This window comes from Rutidosis leptorrhynchoides, chromosome 7 (assembly GCF_046630445.1).
Source record: "Rutidosis leptorrhynchoides isolate AG116_Rl617_1_P2 chromosome 7, CSIRO_AGI_Rlap_v1, whole genome shotgun sequence".
NCBI lineage: Eukaryota > Viridiplantae > Streptophyta > Magnoliopsida > Asterales > Asteraceae > Rutidosis > Rutidosis leptorrhynchoides.
Genome location: NC_092339.1, coordinates 71,768,444 through 71,787,521, shown reverse-complemented (window position 1 = coordinate 71,787,521; position 19,078 = coordinate 71,768,444). Strand labels below are relative to the sequence as shown.

Genomic DNA, 19,078 nt, shown 5'->3' with positions numbered 1-19,078 from the left:
TTCGAAACTTCATATCTATGAATTCTGGATCATTATTCGCTTAAACTCGAAAAGAGGAAAATAACAGCATCGAGCTCCAAAATATAAGGGAGAACATAAAGCCCGATAACCACACATACATTACAAACCGTGTATATCAATGTTTATCGTAACATAAAGACACGGGAGAAGTAAAAACACTATAACCCCAAGGGCGAAGTAGAAGAAAACAGATTCCTCCGGTGGAAGTTGGAAAAGGAGAATGATTGTTGTGATAGTAAGGATAAGGACAAGGATCAGAACTGGATTAAGCATTTTCACAATCTTTTGAATGTGGGAACTGAGTATAGGAATGGTAAAAGTAATGGAACGGAAGAAGTTAATTCATAGTGAAATACCTGATAAAGAAATCAAGGCAGATCTCCGCATTTAAGTAGAGAGATCCTAATTTCCTGATTTACCGAAGAATCAAATCGTATATAGATTCGAAGATTATCTTTAAATCCTTGAATTCCGGAATTCAACTCCGACTACATTAACAGCTAAATCTTTACTTCTTTATATCACTCTCTTGTGATAGCTTCACTCGTACTCTTCAATTAATCAAATTGTTTTATCCCTATTATTCTATGGTAATAAAAATTCTATATTATCAACTCATATTCGTCATGAGGATATTCTTATTGCTAGCTATGATGGCCTCGATCAAATTTTGGGATGAAATTTCTTTAACGGGTAGGTACTGTGACGACCCGAAAATTTCTGACCAAATTTAAACTTGATCTTTATATGTTTTCGACATGATAAGCAAAGTCTGTAATGTTGAGTCTCAAAATTTTTGAACTATTTTCTTGCATTCATTTAACCTCGACCAGTTTCGACGATTCACGAACAATTAATTGTAAATAGATATGTGTGTATGTATATATATAAATAATAATTCGAAATATAATTTGAAGTATTATATATTGTTGTTATAAAAAAAATTAATAAAATAAAAAAATAATAATAGGGTATTATAATAATTATTATTTAAAATATATCTCTATATATAAATAAAGTATATTAAAAATAAATATTAAATGATAGTAATAACCGTTTGATGATAGTAATAACATAAATTTGCAAAACCGGACAGAACTGATTTGGGGCCTGTGCGCGCCGCGCACCCTGTGGTGGTGCGCGTGGCGCACTCCACTGTTATAAAAAAAAATTGTTTCACGTAATCGGTTGGTTATTGGTTTGGGTTGTTACAATTAATGTTATTATTACTAGTATTATTATGATTAAAATTATTATTATTATTATTATCATTATTATTATTATTATTGTCACTATTTTTGTATTAAAAATATTACTTTAATAAATAAAGGACATTTATGTAAAAATATATTATACATCTATATTAATATTAAATACTATTTTGTTTTAATAAAATGTTATTATAATTAAGTTACAAATAATATATAAATATATTTTAAATTGAATCATATATATATAAATAGTAAATCTTAATACATAACTAAATATATATAAATTGTTTGATTACGATTATATGTATTAATATACATAAATGATATAGGTTCGTGAATCCGAGGCCAACCTTGCATTGTTCAGTTCCGTCGTATGCATATTTTTACTACAAAATATCGTATTGTGAGTTTCATTTGCTCCCTTTTTAAATGCTTTTGCAATATATATTTTTGGGACTGAGAATACATGCGCTGCTTTTATAAATGTTTTACGAAATAGACACAAGTAATCGAAACTACATTCTATGGTTGAATTATTGAATCGAATATCACCCCTTTTAGCTTGGTAGCCTAAGAATTAGGGAACATACACCCTAATTGACGCGAATCCTAAAGATAGATCTACGGGCACTAACTCCTCCCATACTGGAAAATGATATGCTTTAGTACTTCAAGTTTATATTATACAGATGGATTTCTGTTTTGGGAATATTCTATATGCATGATGTTAATGTCGGTTACCAGGTGTTCAATCCATATGAATGATTTTTTAAACACTTGTGAGTGTATGATTATTGAACAAAGGAAATCTTGTGGTCAATTAAAATAATGGAAATGATTGTTTATGATAAACTAATGAACTCACCAACCTTTTGGTTGACACTTTAAAGCATGTTTATTCTCAGGTATGAAAGAAATCTTCCACTGTGCATTTACTCATTTTAGAGATATTACTTGGAGTCATTCATGACATATTTCAAAAGACGTTGCATTCGAGTCGTTGAGTTCATCAAGATTATTATTAAGTCAATTATAGTTGGATATATTATGAAATGGTATGCATGCCTTCAACTTTCGATGTAATGGAAGTTTGTCTTTTAAAAACGAATGCAATGATTGTAAAATGTATCATATAGAGGTCAAGTACCTCGTGATGTAACCAAATGTAATGTATTCGTCCAGATGGATTAGGACGGGTCGTTATATATCTGCTACTGTTTATCAACGGAGTCTGATATATATCCACAATGAAAAATTGTAGGTAAGAAATTATTATATGAGTGCACGTTTCTTATTCTTCAACTAATATTACATTATTGATTTATTAATTTATTATTATATTTAGTATTTCTTTAAATTGTTAATTATATCCGTGAGAATTATTAATGAGTGAAAACTATATCCGTGACCCTTCACTATATTTGTTCTTTTATCTCCATTATTATCTATTTTTCTATTTATAAACTTACACATATGCATATTGAAACTACTCTATCCATCTCTTCTCTATATGATCGACTACCACCTTTAATCCCGACACCATCACCTTGATAACCACCTTCCACCATCAAGAACCACCATGAAATCAAACCCATCACCATTATTTTCTGTCGTGAATTCTTCAAACCACCACCTTACAAACTTTCCACCATCCGAAAACAATCAAAACGACCACCCTCACTCATCACTCTTCGGACACAACCACCGCAGCCATCGCCACCACAACCACGTTCACTACTATTTACTTTTGCTGCTGCTATGAAAGGCTTCTGTTGCAGTCACTAATATCATCGAGCCAACATTAAATCTTTTTACGTTTTCTGTCGTTTCCGCAACTACAACCACAAGTTACCCACTAAAACCGCAGCTGTAATATTTTTTTTCTCTGTTATATAGCCGGCCAAACAGCAAAAATTGCTGCTATTTATAGATCAAACCAGGCTGTTATTGCAGCTGGAAAACATCACAAAACCTCATCGAATGCTGCTGCAATTTATAGCTGTTTCTATTCCCTATTTAGACAGCAGATACTACATATGTTTTCGGTTTAAACCACCCCAAAACTCACAGCTGTACCTACTGCTGTAACTATATGTTTATCCGGTTAAAGCAAATTAAAATGAGTGACATATGTCTTGTTTAATAGTTTGTCAACTTAGTTTTTAAAGAATGGTACTTTACATCACATTACTAAATGTGCATGTGGACACAAATTGGAATCTCATAGCCGACATAATGGGGAACATAAAAGTGACGTTTGGTATTTTTTTATGATAATAATTAAGTAAAGCATATGATTGATCATGGTGATGATAAAAATAATATTGATGATGTTTAGGAGTTATGAAAGTGACGAATGACTAGGATATGGGGTCTGTTAGTGGAAAACAAATCCTAGATAGAATTGGTGAGGAACCGAAATTGTTTAGTTGATTCTATATATTTTTTTCGAACAATATCACCCAGCAATTAAATATATGATGCAAATTGGGCCGATTGAATTAAGACAATTGGATTTGATTAAGTTATTGTTGGGCTATACTATGGTGATGATTGGGCCGAGACTTAATTCCTGAGGGTCTAAAAGAAGTTGAGGTCACACGAGTTAGATAATTTAGTTTGGGTTATAATTCAAGAAGGAAATGACAGAAGGATGGTTAGGCGTGTTGTGTGTTTAAGAAGAGATCTCAGGTTCGAGCCTGGTCTGAGGCATTTTATTTTTAAGAAAAGCTTGAAGGTAGTTTACTCATTCTAATTATTTTAATTAATATTATTATTATAATTATTATAATTATTATAATTATTATTATTATTATTATTATTATTATTATTATTATTATTATTATTATTATTATTATTATTATTATTATTATTATTATTATCATCATTATTGATATTATTCTTGTGATTATGATTACATGACTAAAATATAAAAAGATAACGAAAAGATACTATATAGATAATTATGAAATGATAAATTTAAGTATTATGATTTAGATCAAATATTATTATTATTATCATTATTATCATTATTATTATTATTATTATTATGATTATTATCATCATCATTATTATTATTATTATTATTATTATTATTATTATTATTATTATTATTATTATTATTATTATTATTATTATTATTATTATTATTATTATTATTATTATTATTATTATTATTATTATTATTATTATTGTTATTGTTATTGTTATTATTATTATTATTATTATTATTATTATTATTATTATTATTATTATTATTATTATTATTATTATTATTATTATTATTATTATTATTATTATTATTATTATTAGAAAAATTATCATTTTTAGTAACATTATTACTAAATTTATCATTTTTATCATTATTATTGTTGTTATCATTATTGTAGTATTACTATAATTATTATTTTAACAAAGAATTAATATTTTTATAAAAATATAGTTAAAACATATAACCTAACTACATTAATATTTTATATTAAGGATTTATAAAATAAATATAGTTAATTAATTAATTAATGAAACATATAATTCATTAAAATAATAAATATATCATTAATAATAATAGTATATAAATTGTCCGATTACAATGTGTTAATATATATAAATGATATAGGTTCGTGAATCCGAGGCCAACTCTGCATTGTTCAGTTCGTCATATGAATATTTTTACTACAAAATATCGTATTGTGAGTTTCATTTGCTCCCTTTTTAAATGCTTTTGCAATATATATTTTTGGGACTGAGAATACATGCGCTGTTTTTATAAATGTTTTATGAAATAGATACAAGTAATCGAAACTACATTCTATGGTTGGATTATCGAATCGTATATCGCCCTTTTTAGTCTGGTAATCTAAGAATTAGGGAACAGACACCCTAATTGACGTGAATCCTAATGATAGATCTATTGGGCCTAACAAACCCCATCCGGGTTACGGATGCTTTAGTACTTCGATTTTATCATGTCCAATGAGAGTCCCGGAATGATGGGGATATTCTAGATGCATTTTTATTAATGTCGGTTACCAGGTGTTCACCATATGAATGATTTTTAATTCGCGGGTTATGCGTATTATTTTGTACTCGGGTTACGTGTATAATTAAATATCTGAAAATCTCGTGGTCTATTAAAATGATGAAAATGAATGGTTATGATAAACTAATGAACTCACCAACCTTTTGGTTGACACTTAAAAGCATGTTTATTCTCAGGTATTAAAGAAATCTTCCGCTGTGTATTTGCTCATTTTAGAGATATTACTTGGAGTCATTCATGGCATATTTCAAAAGACGTTGCATTCAAGTCGTTGAGTTCAATAAAGATTATTATTAATTAAATGACAGATTAAGTCATTTATAGTTTGGATATTATGAAATGGTATGCATACCTGTCAACTTTCGTTGTAATGAAAGGTTGTCTTTTGAAAACGAATGCAATGTTTGTAAAATGTATCATATAGAGGTCAAAACCTCGCAATGTAACCATATGTTATTGTATTCGTCCTTATGGATTAGGACGGGTCGCTTCATTACACCCATATTGCAGGCAATTCAGATTATTAAGAGCACTGGGTGTCGTAATGGTTGATTTTCAGTGTCTTTCATTGTCTTCCTGATAATTGAGCGGTGATTGGACTGACACTAAAAAACTTAACTGGGGAGAAAGTGTGAAAGTGGTTCAGCAGTTTCCAGTATTTTGGATAAAAGAAATATTAATTTTTTATTATTTAACTTTTTTTTAATTAATTAAAAAATTCTATAAAATTAATTTCATATTTATTTAATTTCAATAAAATAAATACTCCGTAATAAAATAATTACTTAAACTAAAAATACTTTCATTAATATATAAACTATAAACTATATAACATAAATAAAAACATCACACTAATACATAACATAAAATAAATAAAATTACATAAATTTAGAAAATAGTTAATAAAAGGTTATATCTAGATAATCATCACGGTGAATCTTGTTAATAATATTTTCATCTATTAATATAAGATACAACTGAATTGTTCAGTTAAGTATGTAGTGCATTTCTTTTATACGGAGCATTAACCAATCTTCGTTGTGCATATGAAAATAGGACATCTAACAATGTCTTCTTCAAAATATAAAACGCCCGAGCTTTCGAAATTAACATTTTCTCATAAAAACGTGAATACGTGCGTTAAATCAAATCCACTCACATTAATATTTTCAAACGATGGTTTCGACCCACCATGATACGTTTTCTGGTCATCACTTAAATTCCCAATGTAAATCACGTCAATTAAACGATGCATAGAATTTATAGTATATATTGACGGTGTTTTTTTTGAAAAAAAAAAAATGAGTATGAAATGGTGGGAAAAGTTGTATGAGATGGTAGCGTATATATGTAAGCTTAAAAAAGCTAAAAATTAGGTAACGGATACATTTTTTAAATTTTGAGCCCCACTCAAGGGTTGAATTCGACGTCTTCAGCTCGACTTTGGACTACGCGACGCCGGGCCGGTGTCAGCTGACGGTTATTCGCAACCGACGCCGACACCGGATTCGACCCATGACACCAAGCACTCCAACACTAAATATGTAACACTAATTTGCTATTATCCTTGGACAGTCATTAGCGCCTTTTACACCATGGGATCAGCCCTCCAAGAAGCCATACTTTGGACCGAAACCAAAGTATATATAGTTGGTCTAGTCGGATCTTTGGATTTTACTTATTTAATTGTCCAATTCTCAAGTAGAGCTGTTCTAACTTAGTCCTGTATTATACACAATCGGATTAAGCGATAAGCATATACATTATGTTCAATGAATAATGGAGTTGATATATATATATATATATATATATATATATATATATATATATATATATATATATATATATATATATATATATATATATATTGAAGATCCATCAAACGATGTGAAGTGCGATGGAAATCCCACATAATTATTGGGTATAAACAATAATTCAGCATCACCAAACTAGTAATAAAGTTTGATACAAGATATATTAGTATTAAATATTCCAACAATAATAATACAAATAACACTTGCATATAAACTATATAAGTTTAATAACGAATTGTTTATGTCATGTTTCAACTAATATTTTTTTATTAATCTTACACAAAATTTCACGGATGATCCATGTAGTTGTTTGTGTTGAATTACATTAATGGTTCCTGTGTTTTTTTATTCGGCCAATAATGGTCATGTGATATGCACTTGAATCAGCAGTGATTTCGATCTTAACGGTCGTTATCTTTTTTTGTTAAACTTTAGCATGTGCAAGGCACGTGCGGGTAAAATTGTCCTTTCCTTTCTCGTCACTTATTCACCTTCTTCTGTACCTCCACCATCTTCTTTCTTCATCCCAAAATCATAAACCTTAAGATCAGTTCAAATCTAAACCTACAAAAACGAAGTTGATGTAGTCTCTCAAACTCATGCATGTTTCTTGAAATTTCTTATTTCTTTTCCATTTCATAATTCGAATCATCATAATTCGAATATGTAATTGAGAAAAGGTACTCAACACATTGAGAACCAACCATAAATAAGCTACAGTTGGTAATTAAACACCAAATTTTAGTATATCTGATATTGTGTGTTGACTACGTCATATTTAAATTGCCGCTTATTTACTGTTATATTCTATTGTGGGAGCTAAATGCTCGTAAAATCGCTAGAATGTCTTGCAAGAGAATTTACAATGAAAACTTCAACTCGATTTGATTTTCACTAGGAAAACTTCTAATGAACGAATGTACTCAGCTTTTTGATATTGAGAAATTCAAATCTAAATCTATATTTGCAGGTAGATTGAAGGTTTAAATTAAGATTCTGAACAGAGAAACATTGTGCGTTTTGTTTTTACTTATTTTAGATTTGAACCTTGATTCGAATTTGAACTTAGATTAAGAATTGAATTGATTTTGAGGTTTATGGCTTTGGGATGAATGATAAAGAAGATAATGAAGAAGATGGTGAAGGTAGGTATTAAGGTGAATAAGCGACGAGAAATAAAAAGACATGTTTGCCCTCGCATGCCTTGTACATGATAAATTTTAATGGAAAAAGATAAAGAGCGATAGGGACAGAGAATATCGGTGATTTAAATGCAACCATAAGGACAATCCTTGATGAAAAAAAAAAGTACATAGACAATTAATCTAATCTGATACAAACTATATGGACTATTTGTGAAATTTTGTCTCAATTTTACAAATATTTTCATTATATATGTGATGTGATGTGATCTAATCTATAGTATCTATTAAATCTCTAAAATGATGATATCATAAATAAGGATTATCTAAACTTAAAGAAAATTCAAAAATAAAAAGAAAAATTGTAAACCCCTCATAATGATGTCATTAATATAATTAATTTTTTTTAATAAAAATATTAAAATGTTAATTATACAATAATGAAGCATTATGTACAATATTATGATAAAACACCCCCATTAATATATGTACAATATTTGAATCATTATGTACAACCTTATTGTAAACACCTTCATGACCATATGTACAATATTTGAAGCATTATGTATAATCTTATAACACCCCATGATCATATGTACAAATTTTAAAACAACATGTACAATCTTTACAAAACACCCAATGAACATATGTACAAATTTTGAAGCATATTATACAACCTTTATATAATAATTGTATTTTAATCTTTAAAAAAATTTCAAGACGCATTTGTTATTACTAATAATTATTAATTATTATTAAAAATATAAATACTCAATTTATTATTGTTATTTAATTTAATTATTATAATTATAATTATAATTATTATTTTTTATTATTAAATTATTAATATTCAAATATGGATTCCTTTTACAAGATTAATTACGTTAATATGTATGCGAAAATACATGTCTCAATATGTTTGTAAAAACAACGATAAATTTCTTAGTAGGAATCCGTAGTTCCACGGGTCATTAAACTAGATGACTTTAGCATTTACATTTATTTAATAACTAAAATATATCATTAAACATATCATTAAAAACATATTTTAAACTATTTCGTATAAACAAACCCGTGATTTCACGGGTCATTTTACTAGTACTACATATTATTCAACTTTATCTTTTTGGTTTTTACATTCAAAATGTTGACAAACCTATTAGTATTACTATACGGAGTATATTATATTTAAATAATATCATATAAATATTAAACTGTCCAAAAAAATCAGCGATGCCTAAACATTCTCTTATATATCATTTAGACCATCATTAATGGTGATGGCGTGATGGTGTGTGATGAAGTGTTTTTGTGGGGTATATTGCTAATTTAACAAGTATGATGGCGTGATGAAGTTTATAGTGGTATGACGTGATGATTGTGATGGAGTAATTGGTCTCACATTTTTATTTTATTTTTCTTTTTTTTACTAACTTATTGATTCTATTATTTAGTTTATTATTATTAATTAATAATAATAATAATAATAATAATAATAATAATAATAATAATAATAATAATAATAATAATAATAATAATAATAATAATAATAATTATTATTATTATTATTATTATTATTATTATTATTATTATTATTATTATTATTATTATTGTTAACAGAATATAATTTTTTTAACAACACTTTTATATAACACAAAGACGATTACATTTTTTAGTACACATAATTAAACTAAACATAATACGATAATTAAACTAAACATTTAAAACACAATACGATAATCAAACATATACGATTAGATTTTCGAATCATCCTCCGAATAAAACTTGTCATCAGTGTCGTATTGTGACCCGAACGATACATACTCCTCTTCATCAGAATACACAATGTATTCATTGTCATCCCCACACAACCACCCGGAACGCTCAGCCTCTAAAGCTCCACCATTCCTCCATCGGGGTTTCACCTCTACGTTCCCGGCTCAAAGTTCCTAGAGGAACCAATGTAGCAACAGCTGAGTGGTATCCAGTACCTTAGAAGCTGGGATCCGCCATGTGAAAGCCCGGGAACGCTAAACTCCTAAAGCTCCACCATTCCTCCATCGGGGTTCCACCTCTACGCACCAACTCAAAGTTTATAGAGAAACCAACAATAGCTCTGTGGTACCCACTACCTTAAAAGTTGGGACCCGGCATGTAGAAGCTTAATCCAAAAAAATGGCACTGGTCGATCTCCACCCGCGGCAACAATTCACAACTCTTATGGCAGTAGGATGATGATTGCTCTCATTACATGTGTGGGAAACCGGTCGAGGTAATTTTTTGACATCCGACTCTTTTCGGGGTGGGTCTGGTGGGCTTCCAAAAGGAATACATGGTCGGAATGTCTCTGCCAAACATACACCTTTTGATTCTAAAGTTCCTAGAGAAACTTTTGGTTTCTCAAAGCTCCACCATTTTCTTATTATTTTCTTTCGATTTTCTTATCGATATACATATATACACTTGCACTTTGAACGTGAACACTCAATTTGAACATTGAACCACTACATCACTTTTTACCTTCAAAGTCCCGAGCTAAACACCAAGATTTAATTCATCATCACTCCTTGTGCTCTTAAAATAACATACATTAATGGTTTCTATTAACTCTAGCTAAATTGTTTAGATCGTGTTGACTACCAATTGACAATATAAATACTTTTTTTTTGTATCTATTACTTGTTGCTTATGGTATACCGCATGGATGTATAATATAAGTAACATGTATGATGGGCCCAATACAGATCGTTATATTTGAATCCACTAGCCTTAATCTCATTCAGAATATTTAGTTGGGCCGTCAGAGCTTACTAATTTTTCTATGTAGGGGTTTTATAGTTTAGTTGTGTTGCTGCAAATGTAACCAGGGTTTTCGGCTTATTATTATTGGAGTATTATTTTTTAAGTGCTAAAAGAAAATGGTCTTATTCATATATAAATGTGTTTGGTGCTCCCTTTTTTTCTTGGCAAATATAACGAATTCTATAAAACATGACATGTTTATCAGATAGAAGAGCCAAAACTGTTACAAACAAAATTCAATTTCTTATTTGGTGCTCTCCTAAGGTGATATCTTCTTCATATAATAATTGAGCACATATAAGAAATGAAAAAGGTATTTCAACAAGTTTATTTTACTTAAATGCATGTAAATAAATGGAACATTTTTTAGCCAACTATTTTCCAGACAAGCCTCAAAAATTTACAAACAGTGATTAACTTGAGACTTAATTTAAGAATATCAGAAAAGAAAGTAATTAGACCACCTTGGTCACTTGGTGATGATTAATTTGGCAAATATAGTTTAGTTGTACATATATAGTGTGTAACAATGAGTACGTTTATGTTTCTCATAAATAATATTAATTTTATTTACTAAAGTTTGTTTTTAACCACGCAGGCTTGCCAAGTGACAATCGAGTTGTCCAATGAAGCACACCACCCGAGTTCAATTCCTGACTATGCCAAATTGTTCAATACGGGAGTGTGACAATATGGTGCGCATAATGCGTAATTCACCCGGTACCAGGTCTCGCGCTTGGGGGCTTGATTACCCGAGGTTTTACCTTCTATGAGGAGCCAATGTGCCCGTTCATAGAAGGATTTCCTTGCTTACAAAAAAAAAAAAAGTTTGACTTTCATAATGAGAGGAAGATATACATAGAAGCTGTAATGTGATCCTGCGATTGGTGGTCTGTCTCCTTTATGGGAGGTCAGGAGTTCGATCCCCGTTGGCTACATATTAACCCACAATTTCATCACTGCCATGAAGTTTCACTCATGGCACATTTCTCACATCGCGTTGGGGGGTAAAGGAGAGGAGGGGGTTTTACCGTCCATGCCCCGTATGGGATTGGTGCGGGTTCCTCCTGGGCACGCAGTTGGGGGCGACTATAACTATGTAGGAGATGAACACATGGATAGTTAAGTCCCCTGAGTGATCTAACAGCTGTCCAAAAAGAAAGGAAGATATACATACATGAATGTATCTAGAATGCTCTTTTTTTGAAAAAGCTGAAATATTATTTGGCCTAGCGAGTAGTTAGTCAAAAATCTATCTAGCATACTCTACAAATTAATTAAAGAAAATGTGACTCTTTAAGCAAAACTTATATATAACTCAGTAAAACACAACTATAATTTAGTAATCGCTTTTTTTTTTTTTTTTTTTTTTTTTTTTTTTCTCTTTTTAATAAAAACAAAACAAAATTTAGTAATCGAGAAAACGATTTTAAAAAGATGAAGACTTCAATTATTTAAGAATTGGGAATTCGTTATAAATTCCAGTTCGATTTTTGACACAGTACAAGTTTCTCCAAATTATTATCTACATATACTAATAGAGAAAGTTGGGGTACTATTGGCGAACAGTACCCCTCTCAAAGCTTTGACCACTTGTACATTGCTCTCTCAAAGTTGTACCCACGAGGGTACTACTATGGTATAGTGATTTTTTTTTACATCCCCTTACTACCCCTACAACTTCTCCTAAAGGCTCGCACAACCACGCTGTCTCGATTTTTTTTTTTTTTAACTATTTTTCCTCACAAAAAATATAATCTTTATTACTTTTTTTTCTTCTTTTTTTTTTACAATTTCTAAACATTTTACGCTGTGTCATTTTATGTCACTATCACATTGTCTCACATTCGACCTTCTCATTGTTAAAACCGAATACCATAAACGGGATAACTAAATCGTGACTAATTTATTAAAAAAACGTATTCTTAAATATCAGCTTCGTAGTCACTCAAAGCCCGCATCAAAGCGCGGGTCACACAAGTAGTTCTATTCTATAATCAATTATAGTTAAAAACAGTCACAAAAAGTTTAACAGTTGCTTTAACAGTTATTGTTATTGTTATTTGCTTACATCATTACAATACATCATTACAAGTGTCTCCAAATTCTATAATTTGGAGTACATATATAAATTTGAAATACGTCCAAACACAATAATTCTGTGCATGCTCTTAACCTTATCTATGACGATAACTAGACACAAAATAGTACCATGGCTCACGGACATAACCCAAACGACATTTTAACTACACCACACATAATGGACCACCTTACCAATAACAACAATAATTTCATATCAACAAACCCTGCTCAAATAATCTTGCAAGATTTTTATTTTTATTTTTTTTCAAAAAACAAGTTACTTTCGTGAAAATGCCAACAATCAAACCACTGGTCCCCCTGACTGCGATGCAGGACATTCGTACATAAATGATCAACTAATGAATCGTAAAGTATGCATTAATAATGTGATTGTCTTTGTAGATGAAAGTAATGGTTGAACTTAACTGATGTGAAATAAAGATGAATACCCAAAACGAGTTTCAAAACAAGTGAGATTCTTCGTGTAAAGTTAATATACTTGCACTAAACACGAAAATTTGAAAATTTTGATCTTACTTTATCGAACACAAAGATGTAAAGAAAAAGCCATAGAAGATAAAACTATATACGAAAATTTGAAAATTTTGATCTTACTTTATCGAACACAAAGATGTAAAGAAAAAGCCATAGAAGATGAAACTATATGATCCATCTAAATCCTGCAAAAAGTAGACACATACCCACCACTAACCATACTATGCAAACAAAAAGACAATAGGCATCGACAATAAGAATCCTTGGTTCTCATCATTCTACTATGTACGTGGTCACTCGGTTGCACAATTTCACAGCAATTTACTATAACTTAAAGAATAAGAGTAAAAAGCAGATTGCCCCTTTCTTACTAGTTTCACTTTTTGCCTAAAGATAGGTAAGCAAGCTGAATGAATGATGGATTAAGAATCGAATGGGCGAGAAAAAACCCCGTGATACACGGGTACCCGATCTGTAATGGGCATGTAAAATCATTATATCTTACCTGCGGGCACCGGTACCAATTATACCCGCCGATGGGTCGCGAGTAAATACTACATGTCGCGGGTTATTTAATTTTTATAACTAAGTTGTACATTTTTATTACCCGCGGGTCATGGGTATCCGCGGGTCACAGATATGGCCAAAATATTTTTACCCGCGGGTGGGTAACGGGCCCCAACGAGCAAAAAAAAACCAACGGGCGGGTCACGGGTATATAAGATCTGCACCCATCGCCCGCGGGCGCCATCCCTAGATGGATCAACACAGTAACCTTATCTGTTAAGCGTATAAAAGTCACTATAGGTTTAATGAGATATATCACTAGAGGTCTAGGGCTCTAGGGCCGGGTATGGGGATGGTTATTAATTTTTTCTCGGGTCCGGGTCCAGGTCCAGGGATGGTTTGAGACACAAACCCGATTACTCAGCCCGTATACCACAAAAAAGACCCGAGTCCATATACGCGGCACGTAAACCCAATAACCCGGCCCGTGAATACCCGTGCGAAAACCCATTCACCCGATAGTTTGTAAGTAAATAGAGACCTGGATACCTGTGGGGAGACCCGTTTACCTTCTAGTTAGTAACTAAATGGAGACCCGTAAGATCGTAAGTAAATGGAGACCCTTCGGGTCCGGGACGGGGTTTTTTAACAGGTTCGGGTCTGGGAGTATCTAAACCCGGCCGGATGCCATCCCTAGGTTCAAACCACACCTGCAACATATTTTGTGAGTTAAGTATTCTTGATTTCTTATTAGGGTTTATACGTTTCTTGTTGTGCGTCGTTCACAACATCAGTACAGATTTAAGGTAATTTCTAATGGTGGTTGGTTGCAAACAATCCGGTACAATCAAGGATCCTTTGTTTTTTTGTACCGAAAGAAGTTAAAGGTTGAAACTTTTTAACAATGTAAAATTACCTAGTAACCAATGAAAAGGAACCCATACCTCCATGTGCATGCTTGAGAAGAGCATAAAAGGCGGTAAGTTGTCGCGAACAGTACTATAAATGATTGATCATGAGTATTTTAGAAAGTGATCTGTGAGGATAAAGACTGGCCTACATTCAATCATCAGAATACTTCTAACAGAAAGAACCTTTATTTTAGAAATTTAAAGTAACACAAAGTTTATGCTGTATGTTTTGATCATATAAAAGAGATGTAAATAACTAGTTACTGACTTCAAGATTAATCTGATAATAGTAAAAGACTATCGTTACGACGACATTAAAAAATAGATAATTTGACACATTAGTCATTTATATAATCTTTGAACATGCATAATACAAAATCACCTTAGTTACCCAACCTACCCATTTTGACACATCTAAGATAAAACTAAAATATAAACAACTTACCCAACCTATCCAATTTGACACATCTAATGTTAACAATGAAATATACACAACCTACCCACTTTGACATATCTAAGAAAAGATAAAACTGCTAAGTAAAATATACACACTAGAAGTAATGATCAACAAATAACGATATCTCCAACCCATGCATGACACCAAGTAATTAGGCCCCAGGCCGACTTTTAGAGAAAGTTTAAATGGTTGTTTTGAATGTCATAGAGTATGTGTCCCGAACGTATTAGTGCCAATCAACATTAATGGTGCAACGCAACCTACTTTACATAAGGATTCTTTAAGGTGAGTCTGAAACAAACATAGAATTAACGAATACTCCAGCCACTTTTACGAACATCATTACATGCCTGATGCTCAAAGGGCAAAAGAAGTATTAGTTGTAGTAACATCCAACAGACTAAAAAAGTGCTGGTCATACTTGCAAAATCTCATGAGAGTTGGGACAATCAAAAAAGAAACGGGCCAAGGCTATAAACACCAAAATAGAGATAATACTAGTCGGTCTGAACCAGTAGGTGGGTGTATGATATTGATCATTATATCTTTTAGCACTTTCCACCTTGTGACATTCGATGCAAGTAGACATGAAGATATGGTTATGGACTTACAGTAACATTTACTTTATGTGATTATGTGAAGAGAATGTAGATGGGGAAGTATATCAAGCCGGTTATTCTTTTTTTTTTTTTTTTTTTGTTAGTTATCTTTTCTTAATTTACTGGGAAAACTTGGTCCTGTTTCTATAGCATAATCGTTTTTGGCCTCACACTGCCAATCCAATAACAGAGTGTTGTAATATCAAAATTGAACTTATTAACTACAGAGAATTACCTCTGCACCACATCAGAATGAACTATAACTTTAAACGACTAATGTGTCAAAATAACACAGTGTAGTAAATGAGAGAACCTTTTATGCCAAAGCAATAACACGAGTGTGTAAATGGGAGAACCTTTTATGCCAAAGCCTATAACTTTCTTAATCTAGTAAAGGACATTCAAATAATTGGCACGTTACGCCATTCAGAGCTCACAAGTTAAACATTACACTCTAAACTAATGAGATTTCCCCTTATGGCTCAATCTTAGCCTTCCATCTCTTTTGTCTCCAAGACGGTGCCAATGGCACCGTCCCATCTTGCGTTTCGGTTCGTTTTGAGCTAACTGTCCACTACAAGACTATACCAAGACGAGTGTTTGTGTGTGTATGTGTTTGTTTGATTAGATCGGTTTTACAGTCACCATAGACAGGGTTCGTTGTTGGCTCAGTCGTTCATTCTGATTCGGCGCAGAGGTAATTCTCGGAAGCTAATAAGTTCAATTCTGATCTTACAAAACTATGTCTTATCATCATCATCAACACAGCAAAAACATGACAAACATACTCATTGAAGACGATTAATCGATTATAATCAGCCTAAAAACAACATTTGATTAATTGAACTTAACAGAAACAGTTAACAAAATTCAAACAACATAAATATATTAACTAATTCAATCAAATACTACTGTACCAAAACAAACTGTCCAGTTCCATTACCTTCACTCCAAACCTCCTGATTCATCACAACATCCTCCTTAGGTACAGTAACAACAAGCTCTCCATCACCATACACCGCCGTAGCTAACTCCGGTTGTGTGTTTTCAGGTAACCTAAACCGCCACAAATCAACCTCCATCACATCACGATCACCTCCACCACCGCCACGTGTAGCACTAACAACAACTTTCGTTACACCAGGACAGATCTCAATTGTATGAGCAGCAATATCTGTACCGATATCATCATCAGTATCAACAACAAATTTCAACGAATCTGACGTTTCGTGAATCGAAACATCGGCGTCGGAGTAAAACGGAAGTTCGAGAACCTTTGCGAAGATGTGAGGCAGTCTCCGGAGTTTTTTTTGGCGGCAGTTTGTGGCGGTGGAAGTGGAATCGGTACGGAAATCGTAACGGACGGTGATGTTTCGTCTAATTGGAGCTGGATGAACCTTCATGTTATCTGATACTGAAATTCAAGTTTAAATTTAAACTGAAATTGAAATTGAAATTGAAATTGGGGGAAATGTAAACCCTAGGTGTTTACAGTTAAATTGAGTGGCTAATGGTTTTTAAGTGATTTGAGTTTGTGAGATATACGTAGACGTAGCGAATCCTACAAATGAAAATTGATACCGGAGGTAAATTTTTATTTATTTTTATTCTTAATTTCAGATTTAAATCGTTAAATTGCAATGGCGATGGAATTTACACGTCCAACTATATTTTTTTCACAAGAGAATAATGATCACCCTAAACTTGAGCTAGAAACATCATGCTTAGAGAAATGATCAAACGTAATTTAAGGAATGAACAGCTTGAGTGCAAAATTGAAGTGATAGGTTAGTAGAAAAAAATCAATTGTTTACTTTTCAACAATCGTTTAAACCCATTGAGATCTGAAAAATATACGAGAGTGGTAAACAATTGATAGTCAATTTCATAGGTCTCGATGGTAAACAATTGTTTAAATCCGGTTGAGTTTATCTGCTAATTTCAGAGCTCTCGGTAGTCTAACGTCTTGCGTTCGAGCCTTACCCGAGAGAGTTTTACTACACCCGATGACTGTATGGATCCGTCGTGGGGGTTTCCTCTTGTAAGGGCGGTAGGACTGTGATGTTCGTGTTTGGAAATGATCGGGTGGGTGGGTTCCGACATCTCGTTCGGACTCCCGTCAGTGACTCCTAACCATCGTTAAAAAGTTCACAAATGATGAGAAATGGTTGTGATGAGTAGCGGGTCCAATAAATTATTCGACGAGTGTGGAACATTAAAAATTTAGAAACAGTTCAAAAAACGAGGGCAAAACGTCAAAATTTAACATATAGACACACTAAAAGAATTCGGTACTCGAGGGGAGGCCGACCCTGATTGCCCCTACATGCATCCGCTCCTTGGTGTAATGACAAATTCCGATAAGGATTGATTGATATTTGAACGGAGCTCTACTAGTTATAGATAGATGGAATGATTTTAGTAGGGTAAATTAATTTATAGTGAGAGAAAAAAAAAATGTTCAAATTGGAGCTCTTGGCGCATATTTAAAAGGAAGAATTCTTAACTTGAATTGTGCTGATGTGGCGCACGCACAACTCATGTGTAACTAAGTTTTTGAATAAAGAGTCTTATGTGGCAAACATGCTCGACATGTATGTACATTATCAAATAATAAGGGACTTCATGGCACACTAAATTGAATACCGAATGCTCATTCTTAAATGCTTATGAGTAATACTGCATAGCTTTTCAAACATCTCTTAACAGGCAGACAGATTGCACCACAGACAGTGATGGCTATGAAGCATTTATATGATAAGCTCATCTGCCACGAATGTCCTGCATCCCGTCATTCGGGCCATTGAATTCCAAATACTTTTCGTCATTCCATAAGATCTTTCTGTTATATAAAAACAAAATTATATGGCGCTTATGGGTGACCTTCATGAGTTTAGTGTCAATATGGCTTGGCATGTTTTTGCAATAAAGCAAATCAAGTTCAATGGTTTTCCATAGTTTGGTTTGCAAAGTGTATTTCGAAACATTCGTTCTTGGT

At 32.1% G+C, this 19,078-nt stretch overlaps 1 protein-coding gene across 1 annotated transcript; it reads right to left on the bottom strand.

Moving 5' to 3' along the window:
* Nucleotides 1-16,371: 16,371 nt before the first annotated feature.
* LOC139858564 (uncharacterized) lies at nt 16,372-17,667 on the bottom strand. The gene has a single exon (XM_071847401.1). The coding sequence runs from the start codon at nt 17,481-17,483 to the stop codon at nt 16,989-16,991; it is 495 nt and encodes a 164-aa protein (XP_071703502.1). The 5' UTR covers nt 17,484-17,667; the 3' UTR covers nt 16,372-16,988.
* Nucleotides 17,668-19,078: the final 1,411 nt, after the last annotated feature.